At 41.9% G+C, this 15,552-nt stretch overlaps 1 protein-coding gene across 1 annotated transcript; it reads right to left on the reverse strand.

The window, feature by feature from the left end:
* Positions 1-9,183: 9,183 nt before the first annotated feature.
* CCDC201 (coiled-coil domain containing 201) lies at positions 9,184-12,141 on the reverse strand. Its single transcript, XM_090049562.1, has 2 exons — positions 11,587-12,141; positions 9,184-9,314 (listed from the first exon to the last, which is right to left on the reverse strand). The coding sequence occupies exons 1-2, from the start codon at positions 12,130-12,132 to the stop codon at positions 9,228-9,230; spliced, it is 633 nt and encodes a 210-aa protein (XP_089905688.1). The 5' UTR covers positions 12,133-12,141; the 3' UTR covers positions 9,184-9,227.
* Positions 12,142-15,552: the final 3,411 nt, after the last annotated feature.

Genomic DNA, 15,552 nt, shown 5'->3' on the forward strand with positions numbered 1-15,552 from the left:
AGAGATGACGATTCCAGTAGGTAACAAAGCACAGCTACAGAAGCAAGCCACATTTACATGCAGTGGTGCAACACCCAGGTCTGCAGAGGTTAATCCAACCTGTTATTGTATCAAAACTTACACAGAAGATAAGGCTAAATGTCACAGAAATATTTGTCTGACCTACCGTATAAGTAATCTGTGCGATCAAGCACAGAAATCACATAGAGTTACTGGATAAAAAAAAAAAATCGATATAATTAATGTGTAATGAAAGAAAGCAAAAGGCTAAGATTAGATTGCTGAGGTACTTTGCTAAAGATTAAAGTGGAGTGCCTCTCTTTACAAACAGCTATTTGACTGTGGTCAATAAAGTTTCACTCTCCCTGTGAGTGGTCCAAATAAACCATGTCATGGTTTACTGTCCCTTTACTGGAAAACACCAGGATTTCACTGACCTGAAGTCAGGGATTTCAGGTCAGATTTGTAGATAACTAGGGCTTGAAGGCTGCAGCTAGACACCAAGGAGGTTTATCAAATGCCCCTAAAGGCTTTTCTATATTGCCCCTGGGCCAAACTTGGGCATGCCTACTGGTGCATATGCCAAATCTTGAAAACAAGGCAATGTGACTGCTTTAGAGTAGCACTCTAAAGCCAGTCTTGGGGGTCCTCATGTGGGCATCTATTCCGGTTGCTGCTGGCAGCACCCATTCTCCCCACACAGCTCTCATGTACCAATCTGGGAACTCATTCGTGAAGCCACTCTGGGCTCGCCAAAGTACTCCCAAGGCCACTCCCGAGCATGCTAGAGACTAAAATCTCCAAAAGTGGCTGTAGAGGGCCACCTCATAGAACAGCATTTCTGGGGTTGCTCAGGAGTGGGTGCATGGAGCTACTTGGCAGCTGGCACCATCAGTTGCCAGCTGAGAAGTGGTGCAGGTATATTTGCATGGGGGTTTATTGGCATATGTTGAGAGATGCTCTAAAGCAACTGCAGAACCCCATTTCCTGGATCTGGAATGAGCAAGAGGGGAATAGGCACACCATACTTCTCTAGTGTTGCTCCTTGTCTCAGCATGGAAGTGTGTAAACACAGCCTAAAAGCCTCTCTTTCAGTGTGCATTAGACTCATATAGGCAGCTGCAAAAGCACCTACCTCTGTCTTTATTCACTTAAACACTGTCACTGGGTCCCCAGGTGATCTGTCAAAGATTGGCTTTGGCCAGCCAGCATGAGTTTGTCACCTTTACAAAAACTTTTGTTTTTAACCTAACTGGTCTTAAAGTAACTACGAATCATATTAGTGCACCATGGAAATGTCAAATTGTTGTATTTGGAGAAACAGGATGATTGGGTTTACCTACTTTTTACCATTCCTTCTTTTCTACATCTCTCCCCTGTAGCAGCTCTTCTCTATACTAAACTGTCCCAGATTCCTGTTACATAGGAGATGATCTGTGTTCATGTTCTTGCTCCAGCTCAGGCAGAATGAAGATGTGAAAAAAGATCTCCTACCTCCAGGTGAGAATTTTAATTTCTGCATTAGTGGGTTTATTGTTGGGGGGAGGGAGGGGGAGAGGGGAAGGAAGGGTGAGATAGTCACCAAATTTCCAGAACCCACATTCCAGCTCTCTTTTGTGTGGGGCATAATTTATAATCTTGTTTTAATAACTCCCACTGAATCAGGTCCCACATCTGGTCTGAGAAACCTGTTAGTTTTGAGGGATGAGTAAGTGGTGTTGGAATGCAGATAGGTTTGCTTCTGCACAGAGGTGGAAACTAAGGTATATAGTTGACATTACCAAGAAACGTAGTTGTTTAAATTTCAGGGAATTTAGTATCCTACAGGGTTACGTAGGAATTGAGAGCAACCTCTTGAAGATCTCAGTTCGCTTGTTTTGTTTTGCTTTTTTAAGCTTTTGATCATGTTTGCCAGTTTGACCTTGTAACTTGAGTCCCTTTTTAGAAAGGCAACTTCTGATACCAAATTATGGGGCAAAGTTAACACACAAGATGGTAGGGAACAGATCCAGGTGGATCTGGACATGTCTGAAAAATGGGCAGAATGAAATAGGATGCAGTTCAACAAAGACAAGTGCAAAGTGGTGCACTTGGGCAAAAAGAACCACCACCAACACACTTACAGGCTGGGAGATGACCTTCTCAGTAGAATAGCAGTGGAAAGGGATCTTGGAGTCATAGCTGACTCCAAAATGAACATGAGTTGTCAATGTGATGAAGTGATCAACACGGCTAACTGCACTTTATCATGTATTAGCAGATGCATGACAAACAGGTCCAGGGAGGTGATGTTTCTCTTCTATGCAACATTGGTCAGACCACAGTTGGAGTACTGCATCCAGTTTTGGGCACCAAACTTCAAGAAAGATGCAAAGAATCTTGAGGGGTTCAGAGGAGGGCCGCTCGTATGGTCAGAGGCCTGCAGGCAAGGCCCTACAAGGAGAGACTAAGGGATCTAGATCTCTTCAGTCTTTGCAAGAGAAGGCAGAGAAGTGATCTTAGGCTGCCTATAAATTCATCAGGGGAGGGCAGCAGAGAATCAGGGATGCTCCGTTTACTAGGGCACCCCCTGAAGTAACTAGGAACAATGGCTACAAATTGATGGAGAGCAGATTTAGGTTGGACATTAGAAAGAACTTTTTCACAGTAATGGTTGCCAGTATCTGGAATGGGCTTCCAAGGGAGGTGGTGCTCTTCCCTACCTTGGGGGTCTTCAAGAGGAGACTGAATAAGCACCTAGCTGGGAACATCTGACCCCAACACTCTTTCCTGCCTTGGGCAGGGGGTCAGACTCAATGACCCACTGGGGTCCCTTCTGACCCTAATATCTATGAATCTAAGAATCCAGGGCAAACTTTTCAAGTTTCACAATGTTGATGACATTTCAAAATTAAGAATAAAGAATGAAAAAAAATCTTAGTAAAGTAGATGATTTATAATACTTATTGGGAATTTGTCCAAGTGTGTATCTGTTAGTCTTCCTAGCTGAATATAATGGTCTGCAGTTCAGCACCACTAAAATTAGAAGTAACATACTACATTATTGGTAGTTTGGCACATATATTTCTCTATTGGATATGAAATCGGTATTTACTTTTAGAATGAATAAATTAGTGGTATTTAAGGTTTATTTCGAACCTATGTATGTATGGATGGATGGATGGATGAGCATATATATATGTGAAAAAGGGGGCTTTCATCAAATGGATAAGTTATACTAAATATTGCAAACTTACCTTAGCGTAAGGTTGTTTTAAAATATGTTTTTAACCTGACTGCCCCTTTAAAGTGATCCTTCTATAATTGTGGTGTAGATTTGCAACAAATTCCCAGCAGGAGCGTTCCCTTTGTTGCACTCCTGAAGTAAAAGTGAGTTTTGCCATTCCCTTCATTGGAAACTGGCTTAAATGTCACATGCCCAAACTAAAGGCTATCCGTGACATTTGTTTTGAAGTAGCCCCCTTCTATATATTCTGTGTGTTGTTTTGCGCTTCTCCATCCACCCTACTGCTTAGTCACCATCAGCAGGTAGATTGTGTAACAAATGTACTGAAAAACAATACTTGGGTCAAGGTCACCGTTTAACTTCTAAAGAAAAATACTGTGATCAAGGGGTCCCTTCGAGGGAAGGTTGTTCTGAACTTAGAAAACATATCCTGTGTCACGTTCAACATGCAGCACAATAGCATGACGCAAGAACCTGCTAAAACTCTTGTAATTGAATTGAAAGGACCTATTTAAAGTACGATTCAAGGATATGTGAGGCCAACACTCTCTTTCTCAGAGGTATTAAGGGAAACAGCCCCCATCTCATTCTTACGGAGACTTCTGAAAATCTGATGCCAACATTTTAATCCTGGGCACCTAAAGTTAGGCTCTTGAATACATAAATAAGTATCCAAATTAAGAAAGAGGTCAGCTTGTGAAAGATTCTGGGCTCTGGCAACTCCCTTTGCCTTCAGTAGGATTTGTGGGTGCTTAGCCATTCTTATGGGGGAAAAAACTTTTCACATACCGGCATGTTATTATAAGGCAAATAACCAAAACCTGAACTTTTTAAAAAACAGTATGCAAAGCTGGGCACAGACCAAAATAGCAATTCACCTTTCCTGCCACTAGATGATAGCAATTAAAACACTGAACTGATGCACTCCTAGTTCTTCACACAAGACTACTTTTTATCTGCATGGTGAGGAGGAGAAAACTCTGTTGCTAAAGAGGCAGCTATTTAACTGAAATATAAATGAAATCCTGTAACTAAAAGAAATGTGGAGTTATTTTTCATTGTGGAATATGCTCAGATTTATGGATATTAAGTAACAAATTAGTCCTTTTGGAGAAGTTTACCTTTATTTTAACTGTTCATTGAAATCACAACAAGAAACCGAAAAATTCCTCTTCTTAGTATTTCGGACAGGGTCAGTTATTGAATATACATTTGCAGAGTGCATCAGGGCTTTGTTGCTAGGTGGTACTGCCAAATAAAATATAAACAACAATAATATTGCTATGGTGGGCTTTGGCCACTCAGCTTCTCCAAACTTTCCTGAAATTCAGTTTATGTTGATCAGACTTTTGAGTGCAAGATGAACAAGGAATGATAATTAAGTCTGACTGCTTCTGCCTTAATGCACTGGCGACAGAATTGCTACAATCTTACTTGTTTCCATTTATCTCTTAACAATCTTATTTCAAATAATTAGAATATTTAAGGGGGAAAAAAGGCCATAGGTAAATCAAGTATCTGATCTTACCCTGAGCAGTAAATGAAAATGGTTTTTCAAGATCTTGAAACTAGTATGTAAATAAAATAGTTCTTTACTCAAGAGGGGGAAGGACAACATGATTCAAATTTAGCTTTCAATTACACTTGTGCATTCTGCTTTCCCCACTAAGGAAATTCCAGTAAACTTCAATTAGTCTCTATATGTTTCTGAAATTTGTTCGGGGAGGACAAGTGAGTCTGGGAGTGGAGACAGGGAATATGGGAAGGTACCCCTGGAAGCCAAGGTGGGAAGAGAGAAAGATAGTAGATGTGCAGTTTAGGCTGGGGAAGGAGAGACTGGGACTAGCTGGACAAGCTGGGTAAGCCTCATTGGTGAGCTTGGAAGTGCAAAACCAGAGTTTCCAGGAAAAGAAGTATGAATCTAAGATAAGATGCCTGAGGAATGGAAAAGTGTGATTAGCAAGGTATAATAGAAGCGGGACAAGAGATAGGACCAAGTCCTGTAGACAAATAATTATGACTATTAAAAGACTATATCATAATGCATATGCATAAGAAGTCGTAACAAAGCTGCACAGGCCTTGCCAATATGCACGCTGCTTAAGAAAAGGAGGTTTCCAACAACATAGCAGCTCTGTGACCCTAATTCCCAAATTACAGTGCCTTGCTGCTCACACCAAAGGAAATGATAGGACATCTGTTACCATGCCTATTGAGCCTGTGAGCCTGGAGTAGCTCTGATTCTCCATCAGGCCACATGCTCCTCACTGCAAAAGGAATCTTAAGTGGCCAGATAAACAGCTAGAGCAACATGTACAAATACACATACACACACCGGAAAGTTAATCAAATGAATATGCCTTGAATCATGATTGGAAGGTCATCATATTTTAGCTCTGTCAGACTGCCTGCAGGAGTGTATTTGAAGGGTCAGGGTGTTCCTTGGAGAGGAATTTGGTGTGGGCACTGCAGAGTTTTACCTCTGGGATGGACAGCAAAAGCATCCTAATTAGTCCCTGAAGACATGGGTAGGATATCAGATCACATTTCCATAGGTACAAGGGGGCTACAAGTTTTCTGGTTAGTGAATCTAACATGGTCCTGTAGTTAAAGGCTTTTGCCTATGACTCAGGGCATATATGCAAAGCACTGGCAGCCTGCCTCAGCTGAGATTGCCTTGGACACACATCGCCTATTAGGCCTGTGCAAAGTGGCTAGTATTTGCTTCAGATTCAGATTTGGCCGATTCAGGGGACAGTGATCTGAGTTGGTGATTTGAGTCATTGTCCCGAATCCATTCGGTCGAATCTGATTCGGAGATTTGGCTGCTGCCGAATCTCTGAATCACACAGGCCCATCCCCTGCTCACCCCCCCAGCCCTGGCAATGGCTGCCTCACCTGCTTCAGCTCCTGGCACTTTGAAAAAAAAAAGCCCCAACTCACCAGATGCTGCCAGGTGGGGGGGTGGGCAATCCCCACTGCTCCCCACATGGGGGGGGGGGCTCTTCCATGAGCCCCACAAAGCCCCAAGACCACTGTAGGAGCTAGTGAGTTGGGGGGGGGCTTTTTTTTTTTCTTAAAGGGCTGGTGCAGTCATAGAGGGGCTGGAGAAGCAGGGTGGGGGTCAGGGAGCTTGTGCAGAGCCCCCCCCATATATCATGCAGCAGTGGGGGGCAGCAGAGATTACCCCCCACACTGAGCAGCACCTGGTGAGTGGGGGCTTTTTTTTAAAGCACTGGGAGGGTGGGGTGGGTGACACAGCCATGGTGGGGAGGACTGGGGGGGAGGCAGGGATGGGGCCTGGCAGGGGTCCCTCCATGGTCTCCTCCTCCCTCTCCAGCCCCCCCACTTATCAGCTCCAAGTCCAGGTCCAGCTCCCTGCTGCAGCAGGCGGGGACTGCCCAGATCATTGAAGCTCTCTGAATCTTTTCTAAATCAATTCAGACCTTTTTATTGGTCCCCTTATTTGATTTCGATTTGGAGATTCAGTCACCAAATTGGGCCAAATCTCCTCTGAATCGAATCAGCACCTGAAGCTTTGCACAGCCTACTGCCTATATGCTTCAAACACAGAAACATGCTTGTGAAAGTGTTCCAGGGTGCTCCCTAGTGGCTGCCCTCAAGCTGCCGAAGAGCACTTTGGAGCATCTGCAGGAGCATATTTCTGGCTTTTGGAACGTGTGCACAGCGTAGAAACACAGCTTCCACAGTACAGACATACCTGTACAAGACTTGGGGGTTAAATCCTACCTCTATTACAGACTTTGCATGCATGAGCCTCTGGTTTTTCATTTTACATCTGATAACACTGCCCACCTTCCCCTATCTTGTGTGTTTTTAATATCATTCCTTTGAGTTAGGAGCTCTTACATTATGGCTAGTTATAGACATTGCATATAAACTAGTACATGGGATTGGAAACAAGTCTGAAGATGTAACAGAACAGAAGTTCAACACATATTGATCAGTTTTAAAATGATGAAACCTGGTCTAAAATAGACCTCAACAAATGTAGTATTAGAATTAATCGGTTTAGGTTGGAGCAGTATATCAAACTGCTGTCCCAGATCCTTCAGCAAATCACTTTAGTTCACTGTCTTCTGGCATTCCTGGCACCCCTTACAGAGTGATTTGCCAGCCTTGGCTTGTGCTTATCTGCTCAAGAAGAGCCCTGAGCTGGCCTTGCCCCACCCAGGCCCTGGGCTGTCACAGATGGGAGCCAGAAAAACCTGTCTCCTGCTGGCGTGGAGTGGAGTGGAACTTCCCTACTGCACGGACCCAGCCCTGAGTCAGCCACCCGGGGAAGACTTGTGTGGCAGGAGGCTCTGCCCCCTCCTCTCCCCCCCGCCACAGTTTCCAGCATGACGGACAGCTATATGTCCCCAGATCGCAAGCTAGGGGACCCATGCAGTGGGGGGCTCCATTCTTCCCCCCGCCTCAGCCACTATAGATAGCCAAAAGCTGGCAAGTGGTACAGCTGGAGAGAGGGGCCTCACTGGCTAATCAGAGGTAGTGGGCTGCTTGGCTGGGCTCAGAGCTTTCTGTCAGCCTGCTGGGAGTTGTGTGAAAGCACTCCTAGTTTGCTAGCCTCTGCAGGGATGTCCAGATAAGCATAGACATGCTTCCAGGTATTCCCTGCACTGCTACTTTGCAGTGTGGGGGGCTTTCTTGACCCCAGGATCTCCTGGGGTCAAAAAAAAACCATGCAAAAAAAAGTAGGGCATTGCACATGGCAATAGCATATGCTGCCCCAAACTGCAGCCTAGCTGGTGGAGGTACACTCCAGCTGCCGCCCAAGCTCCCTGCTGCAGGAACACCATGGCTGCAGCTTCTGGAGGGCCCCAGTACACCTAGTAAGGCTGCTGAGACCAGCACAATTTTTGGCCCTACCCTCCACTACCTCACCCAGGATAACCTGCTATGTCCATGTGGAATGGGCATTCCCCAGCAAAAGGGGAATGCCAAACACTGCTGTTTGTCCCCAGAGAAGTGCATGAAGGTCATGGGGATGCATCCAGCCAGTGCAGGCCACCTCCATGCTCCCTGCAGGCAGATGAGTTCTATTTGCTCCCAAAATTATCCAGGGCATTTAGAAAAAGCTGTGAACGTGCAAATCCACCTCAGGCTTTTTGAACCTCTATACCTAGCCTATGTGTCTGCCCATCAGGTAGCATAGTACGGCTACCATTTCAAATGGAGCCATTAGCCACTACCTTAATGTCTAATACTAAAGTATTTTAGATATGATAGCAAAGTGAGATTCCATCTTATGTATTAGTTATGGACTCATTATTAACAGGAAGCTGCTGAGATTGAAGCAGGCATTTTTAATAACTCTGCCTCCAAAGAATTTCTTTCCCTTGAATACAGTAGTTTAGTTCCAGAGAGAGTGAGAGAGGGAAAACATGGGCACGCTCGTAACTGCTTGGTGCAAATGGCAGCACAGTTAGATGCATTCATTCCACGGGGGTTGTGCAGTCACAAAATATCAAAGGGTAGAGTATGTTCATTTAGAGTCAGCTATTCAAAACAAGCTGTAATTAATTAGTAATCTCCAGGGGCTGTCCTCCCTTTTTTGTGCCTCGTGTTATTTCCTCATATCCCAAGAACAGCAAAAACATTCCAGATTGCATCAGCTATGATTACTCTATAGATGAAGAGATTCTTCTTTGACTAACAAGGATTATACTAGAAGCAGCCTAATAGACTATGCATGCTTTTTATGTTAGACTGACAGTTCTAGAAGGATTGAAGAAGTGACACTGACACAGTAAGGGGGGCGGGGGGGGCAGGAGGGAGCAATATGTCAGACTAGATGGCAGTATCTCCATTTATGAAAGATGTTTTGGTATTTGAAAATACCAAGCACACTGTTTCAATGCCATTCTTCCCTCCCCCCTCACACAATTACAATAGGCATGGCAACCATATGTATTTTAATACAACCATTTTTTTTCCAGTTGTACAGCATGTGACACTATTCACGCCACAGTGTATGAGATCAAACTTCTTCAATTGTCAGGTTATGTTTAGTTGCTTCTTCAATGTTTTTAAGTTGACGTAACTCCCAGGCGTTGCGTATTTCTTTCTGTTTTAAAGAGAAAATTGTTGTTATAAAAAGAGAATTCATTCTGAGGCTATCCACCACACACACAGCGTGGGATCATGCACAACAGAATTTATAAAAAAAGTCACAATTAACAAGCCAAACATGCTCAGCTTTTACTCAATGGTATGACTACACTAATGACACCAGAGTTACTAGCAGAGGAGTAACTGGACACACAGGCTAAGTACAGACAGTCCAAAAGCCCGAGGCTGAATCAGTTCAATCTTCACAAGTTAATCTAAAGTGCATAGACTGAACTGATAAGCAAGTGAACAGACATTCACTTTTGATTCTGAAAATGCATCCACAGGTTTGCAGAGGCCCAGGCCAGAAGTCGGGAGGCACTAGAGAACACCCCCATGCTCAGCTGGAGAAGACAGCTTGGGCCAAAACTAGCCTGCTCACTCCAAGAAGTGGGGCTGGTAGGGAAGGTGCAAAGCAATTTGGTATGCTGTAAATTAACTTCAATATGGAGGGAGATCTGGGAAAGAAATTCAACACACTGATTTAACCTGAATCAGTTAAGTCTGATACTACATCCATCCAGATTTATTTTAAATCTGTTGTGACCATTTTGAAAGGGGTTTGTATGCACTGAACTTGTGTGTTATAGATTTGAATTGTTTTAAATCACTTATACCAGTTTGAGAGTAATTTCTGTCCTTAGCCTGAAGCACCTTAGGCAGCAGCAGTGCATAAGCAGTGAGAATGGTCACACTGCTGGTAGCATGCTGACTTGGCTGCCATTTCTGAACCCCCGACACCCATGGTTGATGTGAAAAGATAGATGAAATCCCAGACATGGGGGACGTAATATAGAGAATGCCTGTCGTAGCTTCAGAAAAGTTCTCAGCCTTTTATTTGGCTACCATTTTGGCTTTTTATTAATACCTCTTGCAGCAATGAAAAGGTTATTTGTTAACTCAACTAATGCTTTTTTCCACCTCCAACTTCTACATTCTACGTCAGGGGGTCAGACTTGATGATCTGATCAGGTCCCTTCCAACCCTAGAAACTATGAAACTATGAATTTTACTCCCCATTAAAGAAGCTCTTTATTTTACTCCCCTTTAAGCAATTTCTTAATGAGCTTCGTTAATATGTGCCCTGTATCATGTGTTCATAACAACTAATGGGGATTTTTTTTAATTAAAGAGGTAAGTGCTTTTAACAGGAGAACATGGGTTCTGTTTAATGTGCTTCCCCCCCAACCCCGTAAAGCCAATCATTAATTTCATCCAGCACATAATTATTGGCCTATAGGTTATTCTGAGATGAGAAAAGGAATTGCATATTTTTTGCTGCAACTTACGTTATTAATCAAGGGACATCACATGTTTGTCTGTAGTTCTCTCTCAAAGCAGGTATGATGCTTAAGTATCATATAAGACAGTTACACCTCACGGAAGCAGACAGTACCACCTGACTATAAAGTACCACCTTACCATACCAGAGACAAGTGCCACGTATAACGGGAAGTAGCCATCACATTAAAAATCAAATGTATGAATCTGAGGCCCTTGGCAGTTCTGGGTGTGATGGAATCAATCCCTGATCCCAACAATTGTGCCTCCTGCCATGTTACATATGCATGACAGGAGGCACAATTGTGGGATCGGGTATCGGGTCCCACTGGCACCATATTGCTGGAACAATATCATGATTCTGGGTTTCCTTCTGCACCACCAAGTAGCAAAACAGTCAGCTATTGGCATTTTCACCCTTGGAAGCCCTTGACTCTGATGCAGTCCTGAGACTGGGAACCCCAGTTGGCTGACTGCCACTCCCAGCATTGGAGGCACATGGAAACCCTTGATTCCGATGCACCCCTGGGCTAGCAGCAGTCACCTGCTTGGCCTGACCATGTAACTTGGACCATCTATTTGAGGTACGATGGGAAACGGTCATAGTGTTATATATTTTGAACAATGAGTTGTGGCTTATTCCCTGTTTTATCATGCCATTAATAGCATGAATGTGTGTTTGGGTTACTAAAGACATGGCTAATTGGTTAATCATGTTTTAAGTGTAATATATGCCAGGGGCCTGTAAGTTGCTGTTTGCTTGGGTTTGTATAGTTCATGGTCATTTTTTGTGAATGGAGGTAGCAGGAAAATCTGCAGCAAAATCTTGGATAATTTAAAGCACCTTATGAATAGAGTTAAGAATTTCCTGAACTGCTAGGAACCTTTGGAAATCCATTTCCAAAGATCATATAAATGTAGAAGAAAAATTAAAAAGATACTATTACCACAAGTTCTCTTTCAAATTTCTTTTTTCTTCTTCTTCTTCGTGTTGGATCTTTTATTCCTGGTATTCCAGTAACCAGCTCTGTATGTGAACGTTTTGAAGTTACCCTCACTTTCTTTTTGGGCGGTTCAGCAGGGACTTCAGCTTCTTCCTTTACGGAAGTGGGAAGGATCGCCTCATAACTTGGCCCTTCATTTGATTCTTCTGAAGCCAATACTGTTGAAAGCCTTCTTCTAGGAAATATAATCCGAGAGCTGTGGCTCATCTCTTCCTTTGATTCCTCTGAGTCCAATACTGTGGAGAGCCTTCTTGGAAATATAACTTGAGAGATGCGTGTTTCAAGGTGCATTCGCTGTTCTTGGAATGGTTTTGCCATTGGAGACCCATAGATTTTCTTGCTTGTGTCCTGTTCTTTGAAAGATTCATTTGTTAGATCCAGAGATAACATACTTTGGGAGAACACCGAGTCCACTGGAGTACTATGTTTCACTGCTGTTTTGTTCATAGATCTTCTGACATTTAAAAAAGAATCTTCTTCCTCGGACATTTTCAAATTATGTTGTATGTCTTTAATCCAAAAGAAGAAATAGTTAGTCTTTCAAAAACAAATTCAGGCTTTTACTATATGCACAATTCTGATGGTACACTATTTAAGCAATGAGAAACCCCATTTCTCATGCTTATTCTCAGCCAGTGCAGTTTAAGATTCCAAAGCATTTTAAAAATTAAGTGTCAATAGTTTATGGTTGTACTTTGACAACTTTTATGTTATGAAAGGTTTCTCTTCCATGTAAATTAATTGTATAGGAGGTAACTGAAAAAAATGCAAGCAAAAGGATTAAGCATGAGAAGATGGCATACTTTATAAAGAAAGATATCAGTAGGCACTTTTCTGCCTTCACTCACACACACGCTCTACATGTGCGAGTTCCAGATAAATAAATAAATAAATAAATAAAATTCTTGGTGTAAGTTATCTTCATGATATCTGCAGTTTTCTTTGAAAGTATGGAGGCTAGCATAGTCTTATTCCTCTGAATTGACTATGGAAACTTATAAATCTTTTTGGGTCACAGTATTTGACAGTTCATAATTGCTGTATTTCAAAATCATTAGCATAGTGTAACCCAATTATAAAGCCTCCTTATGCAAGAGTCAAAGCGCACAAAAATTAGTAATATGAGAAATTTCCACTCCAGTCTATTGTAGGTGAGATCCTGAAGTTGCCAGATTTTTGGCAACCAAGCTCCCATCAATTTTAGCGCAACAAAACTGGACTACAGGCATAGCCAAACTATAGAAAAGTTTATCAAGAGATGGTATCAAGCTTTAAATAAATCTTACACTTATCTGACAGAATCTGACTTGAAAATACTGCAGAAGCACCAGAAGAAGAAGTACAAGGAAAGCAGTTATTTTCCTTACTTCTGCTGTTGGACTCTGATTGTACAAAAGGAGTTTGCTGTTGCCAAAACCATTTTCAAATTCAGGGCTTTAATAGGGCACAAAGTCTAGAAGACAACAAGAGGAACTTTGATTTCTTAAGAGAAGAAAAAAAACTGTTTAAATTTTAGGAAGAACTGCATCTTAAAGTTGAATGTCAGCAGGGTATAAACATCATTCTTCAGTGGTCTTATAAACATTTAGTAGTGCTCAATTTAGCAGCTTTTATTGTATTAAATACTGAACAGAAAAGGCATGAAGCAAATGTATGAACCACAAACAGAGTAGAGTTAACTACCTTAAATACCATAATCAGCCCTTCCACTGAGGTCATGGGATCTAATTCCCCACAGTTTCCAAGAGGTTGTTTGCACCTGTGCAAAAAATTATACCTGAGGTAAGCAGTTTTTAACCCATTTTGCATCTTTAGAAGACTCCAAATGAGAGAGAGGCAGGATCATCAACACTTTAAGGCACTTCAGTTATTCTAATATCTTATCTAATCAGTTTATATTTGAAATATACTTTGTGCATTGCACTACCCCAGAATCCAGTTTAGTCACTGTTTTTTTCCTCCATTTTGGACTGTAACTATGGTCAGAGATTTCCCCTGCTGCCATCTTTTAAGTAGATCCTAACCTTTTAAGATGTAGATTTCTAAAAAATATTCTTTTCATAGAAACTCACCATTACTGAACACACATTCTTTTAAGCTACAGGCACAGATGTTCTTAGCAGAAAACACAGTCACAATCATAAGTTAACACTTAACTTTGTAATAGGGAATTAGTTCTGCTTCTACAGTTAGATTTCTGGTTCTTTCCAGTGAAAGTGTTTGCATGTGGAATTTTTTTGCTATTGTAAGGGTTTAAAAAAAATCCAGGTTACTTTGTTTAGTAGGGTACTCCAAAACCGTACTGGAATAAGCCAAACCATACTGGAATTAGACTCTACTGAGAATGGTTTTGTAATTCTTTATGGCTTCTTGTGAAACAATCTTACCAGACCTCCTGGAGCTACCTGGTATTAACAGACTTCTTTATCACTACTTCCCTGATTCCCAGTTAGCTTGGCTTTCAGTGCCACCAAAGCTCTTATAACCCAGGTAATTTCCCAGGATTCTCTTTTGTAATGAGGTGAAGTAATTCATCCTCTAGTTCCTCCTAAACATATGTTTTACCATCCTTATAAAAGCTTTGATGTGGACTCAATTGCAAATTAAATAAAACAGGAAAACTAAAGTGATGCTCATCACAGGGAATGTAAGTTTGGCTCTGTGCAGTTTGTAGGTTAGTCTAGCTACATTTGTTGGGATAACCACCACTTTTGTCTCTCTGGCCTTTTGCACATCCATTCAAAAAAGCCCTGTATGGTACATAAGCTTCATGCTATGCTGAGGATCTAGCCCCAAGAATTTTACTGCTTTGCAAAAAAACAGAATTTTGTTCTCATGCTTGCCTTGATTTTTTTCTTAGCCTTTTGTTCTACCTCGCCCTTATAATAGGGATGCGGGTGGGGTAAAAAAGAAACAGCTGGCAGGCACTTTGCCATGAAAGTATCTTTAATTAATGCAGCTGGTCATAATATTACCCTGTTTACAATGAAAATGGCATGGTTGCTTGTGGAAACCCCTTGAAACAACTGCTCAAAAATATCAGTGTGGAGGTGAGAAAGGCACGAAGCTGTAATGATATCTTTTTTTTCATGTTGCACCCAAGTTCCTTTTCAAACTGAGTTCAAAACTGTATCACACAACACTGCTGAATTGCCTCACCGGTGAGGGTGGTAAGCAACTGATGTACAATACACTGCACAAGTGGGTGGGGGAAGAAGGGAAAGACATTTACAGAGACATTGCAGTACGGTCCTCCTTTAAAAAATTGTCATGTAATCTTCATGAATGACCCAGCAGGGCCTTATCCAAATAATCCATGCATAATAATAAAGGTGCATAGAACATATTTTCTCCATCACAGAAAAATGAAGAGCTGAGATGACTTTGCTGGGACTTGAACTTGCTGTTCTAAGGGAGTTGATGTATTTCAAACCTGATCTTAGGCTATTAAATTACCCACTCTAGCTGTATTAATAATTACACTTTAAATAGGGCACTAGAAACTACCAACTCAATATTTAGGACTAACAATCCATCAGTAAATGGGGCAAGATGCTTGGTTTAAGTTATATGCCCCAAAGGAACTGAAAGAGAGCTTGAGAAATTGAGGCACTTTACAATCACATGGATTGCACAAGTAAACATCCTGAAAATAAATAGTCTGTCTAGGATAAGCTATTTATTTCATATACTCCCAGTGGAGGTCCCTACAAGAACATTCAGAGAACTAAACAAAAACTATTTTGAGATGTTTGTGGCTGGGCAAAAGTCCCAGAGTAAAATCCTCAGTCTGTTATACACAGAGGAGGGTAGACCAGCCCTTGCCTCATTTTGAATATTAGTAGCTAGCCTTTCAAACTAGGAGTACTGTGGCTTGATAAAAGAATCAACTAGGTCAGTGGTACTGTA

This window comes from Crocodylus siamensis, chromosome 5, assembly GCF_052110815.1.
Source record: "Crocodylus siamensis isolate JL-2025a chromosome 5, ASM5211081v1, whole genome shotgun sequence".
In the NCBI taxonomy this organism is placed as follows: Eukaryota; Metazoa; Chordata; order Crocodylia; family Crocodylidae; genus Crocodylus; species Crocodylus siamensis.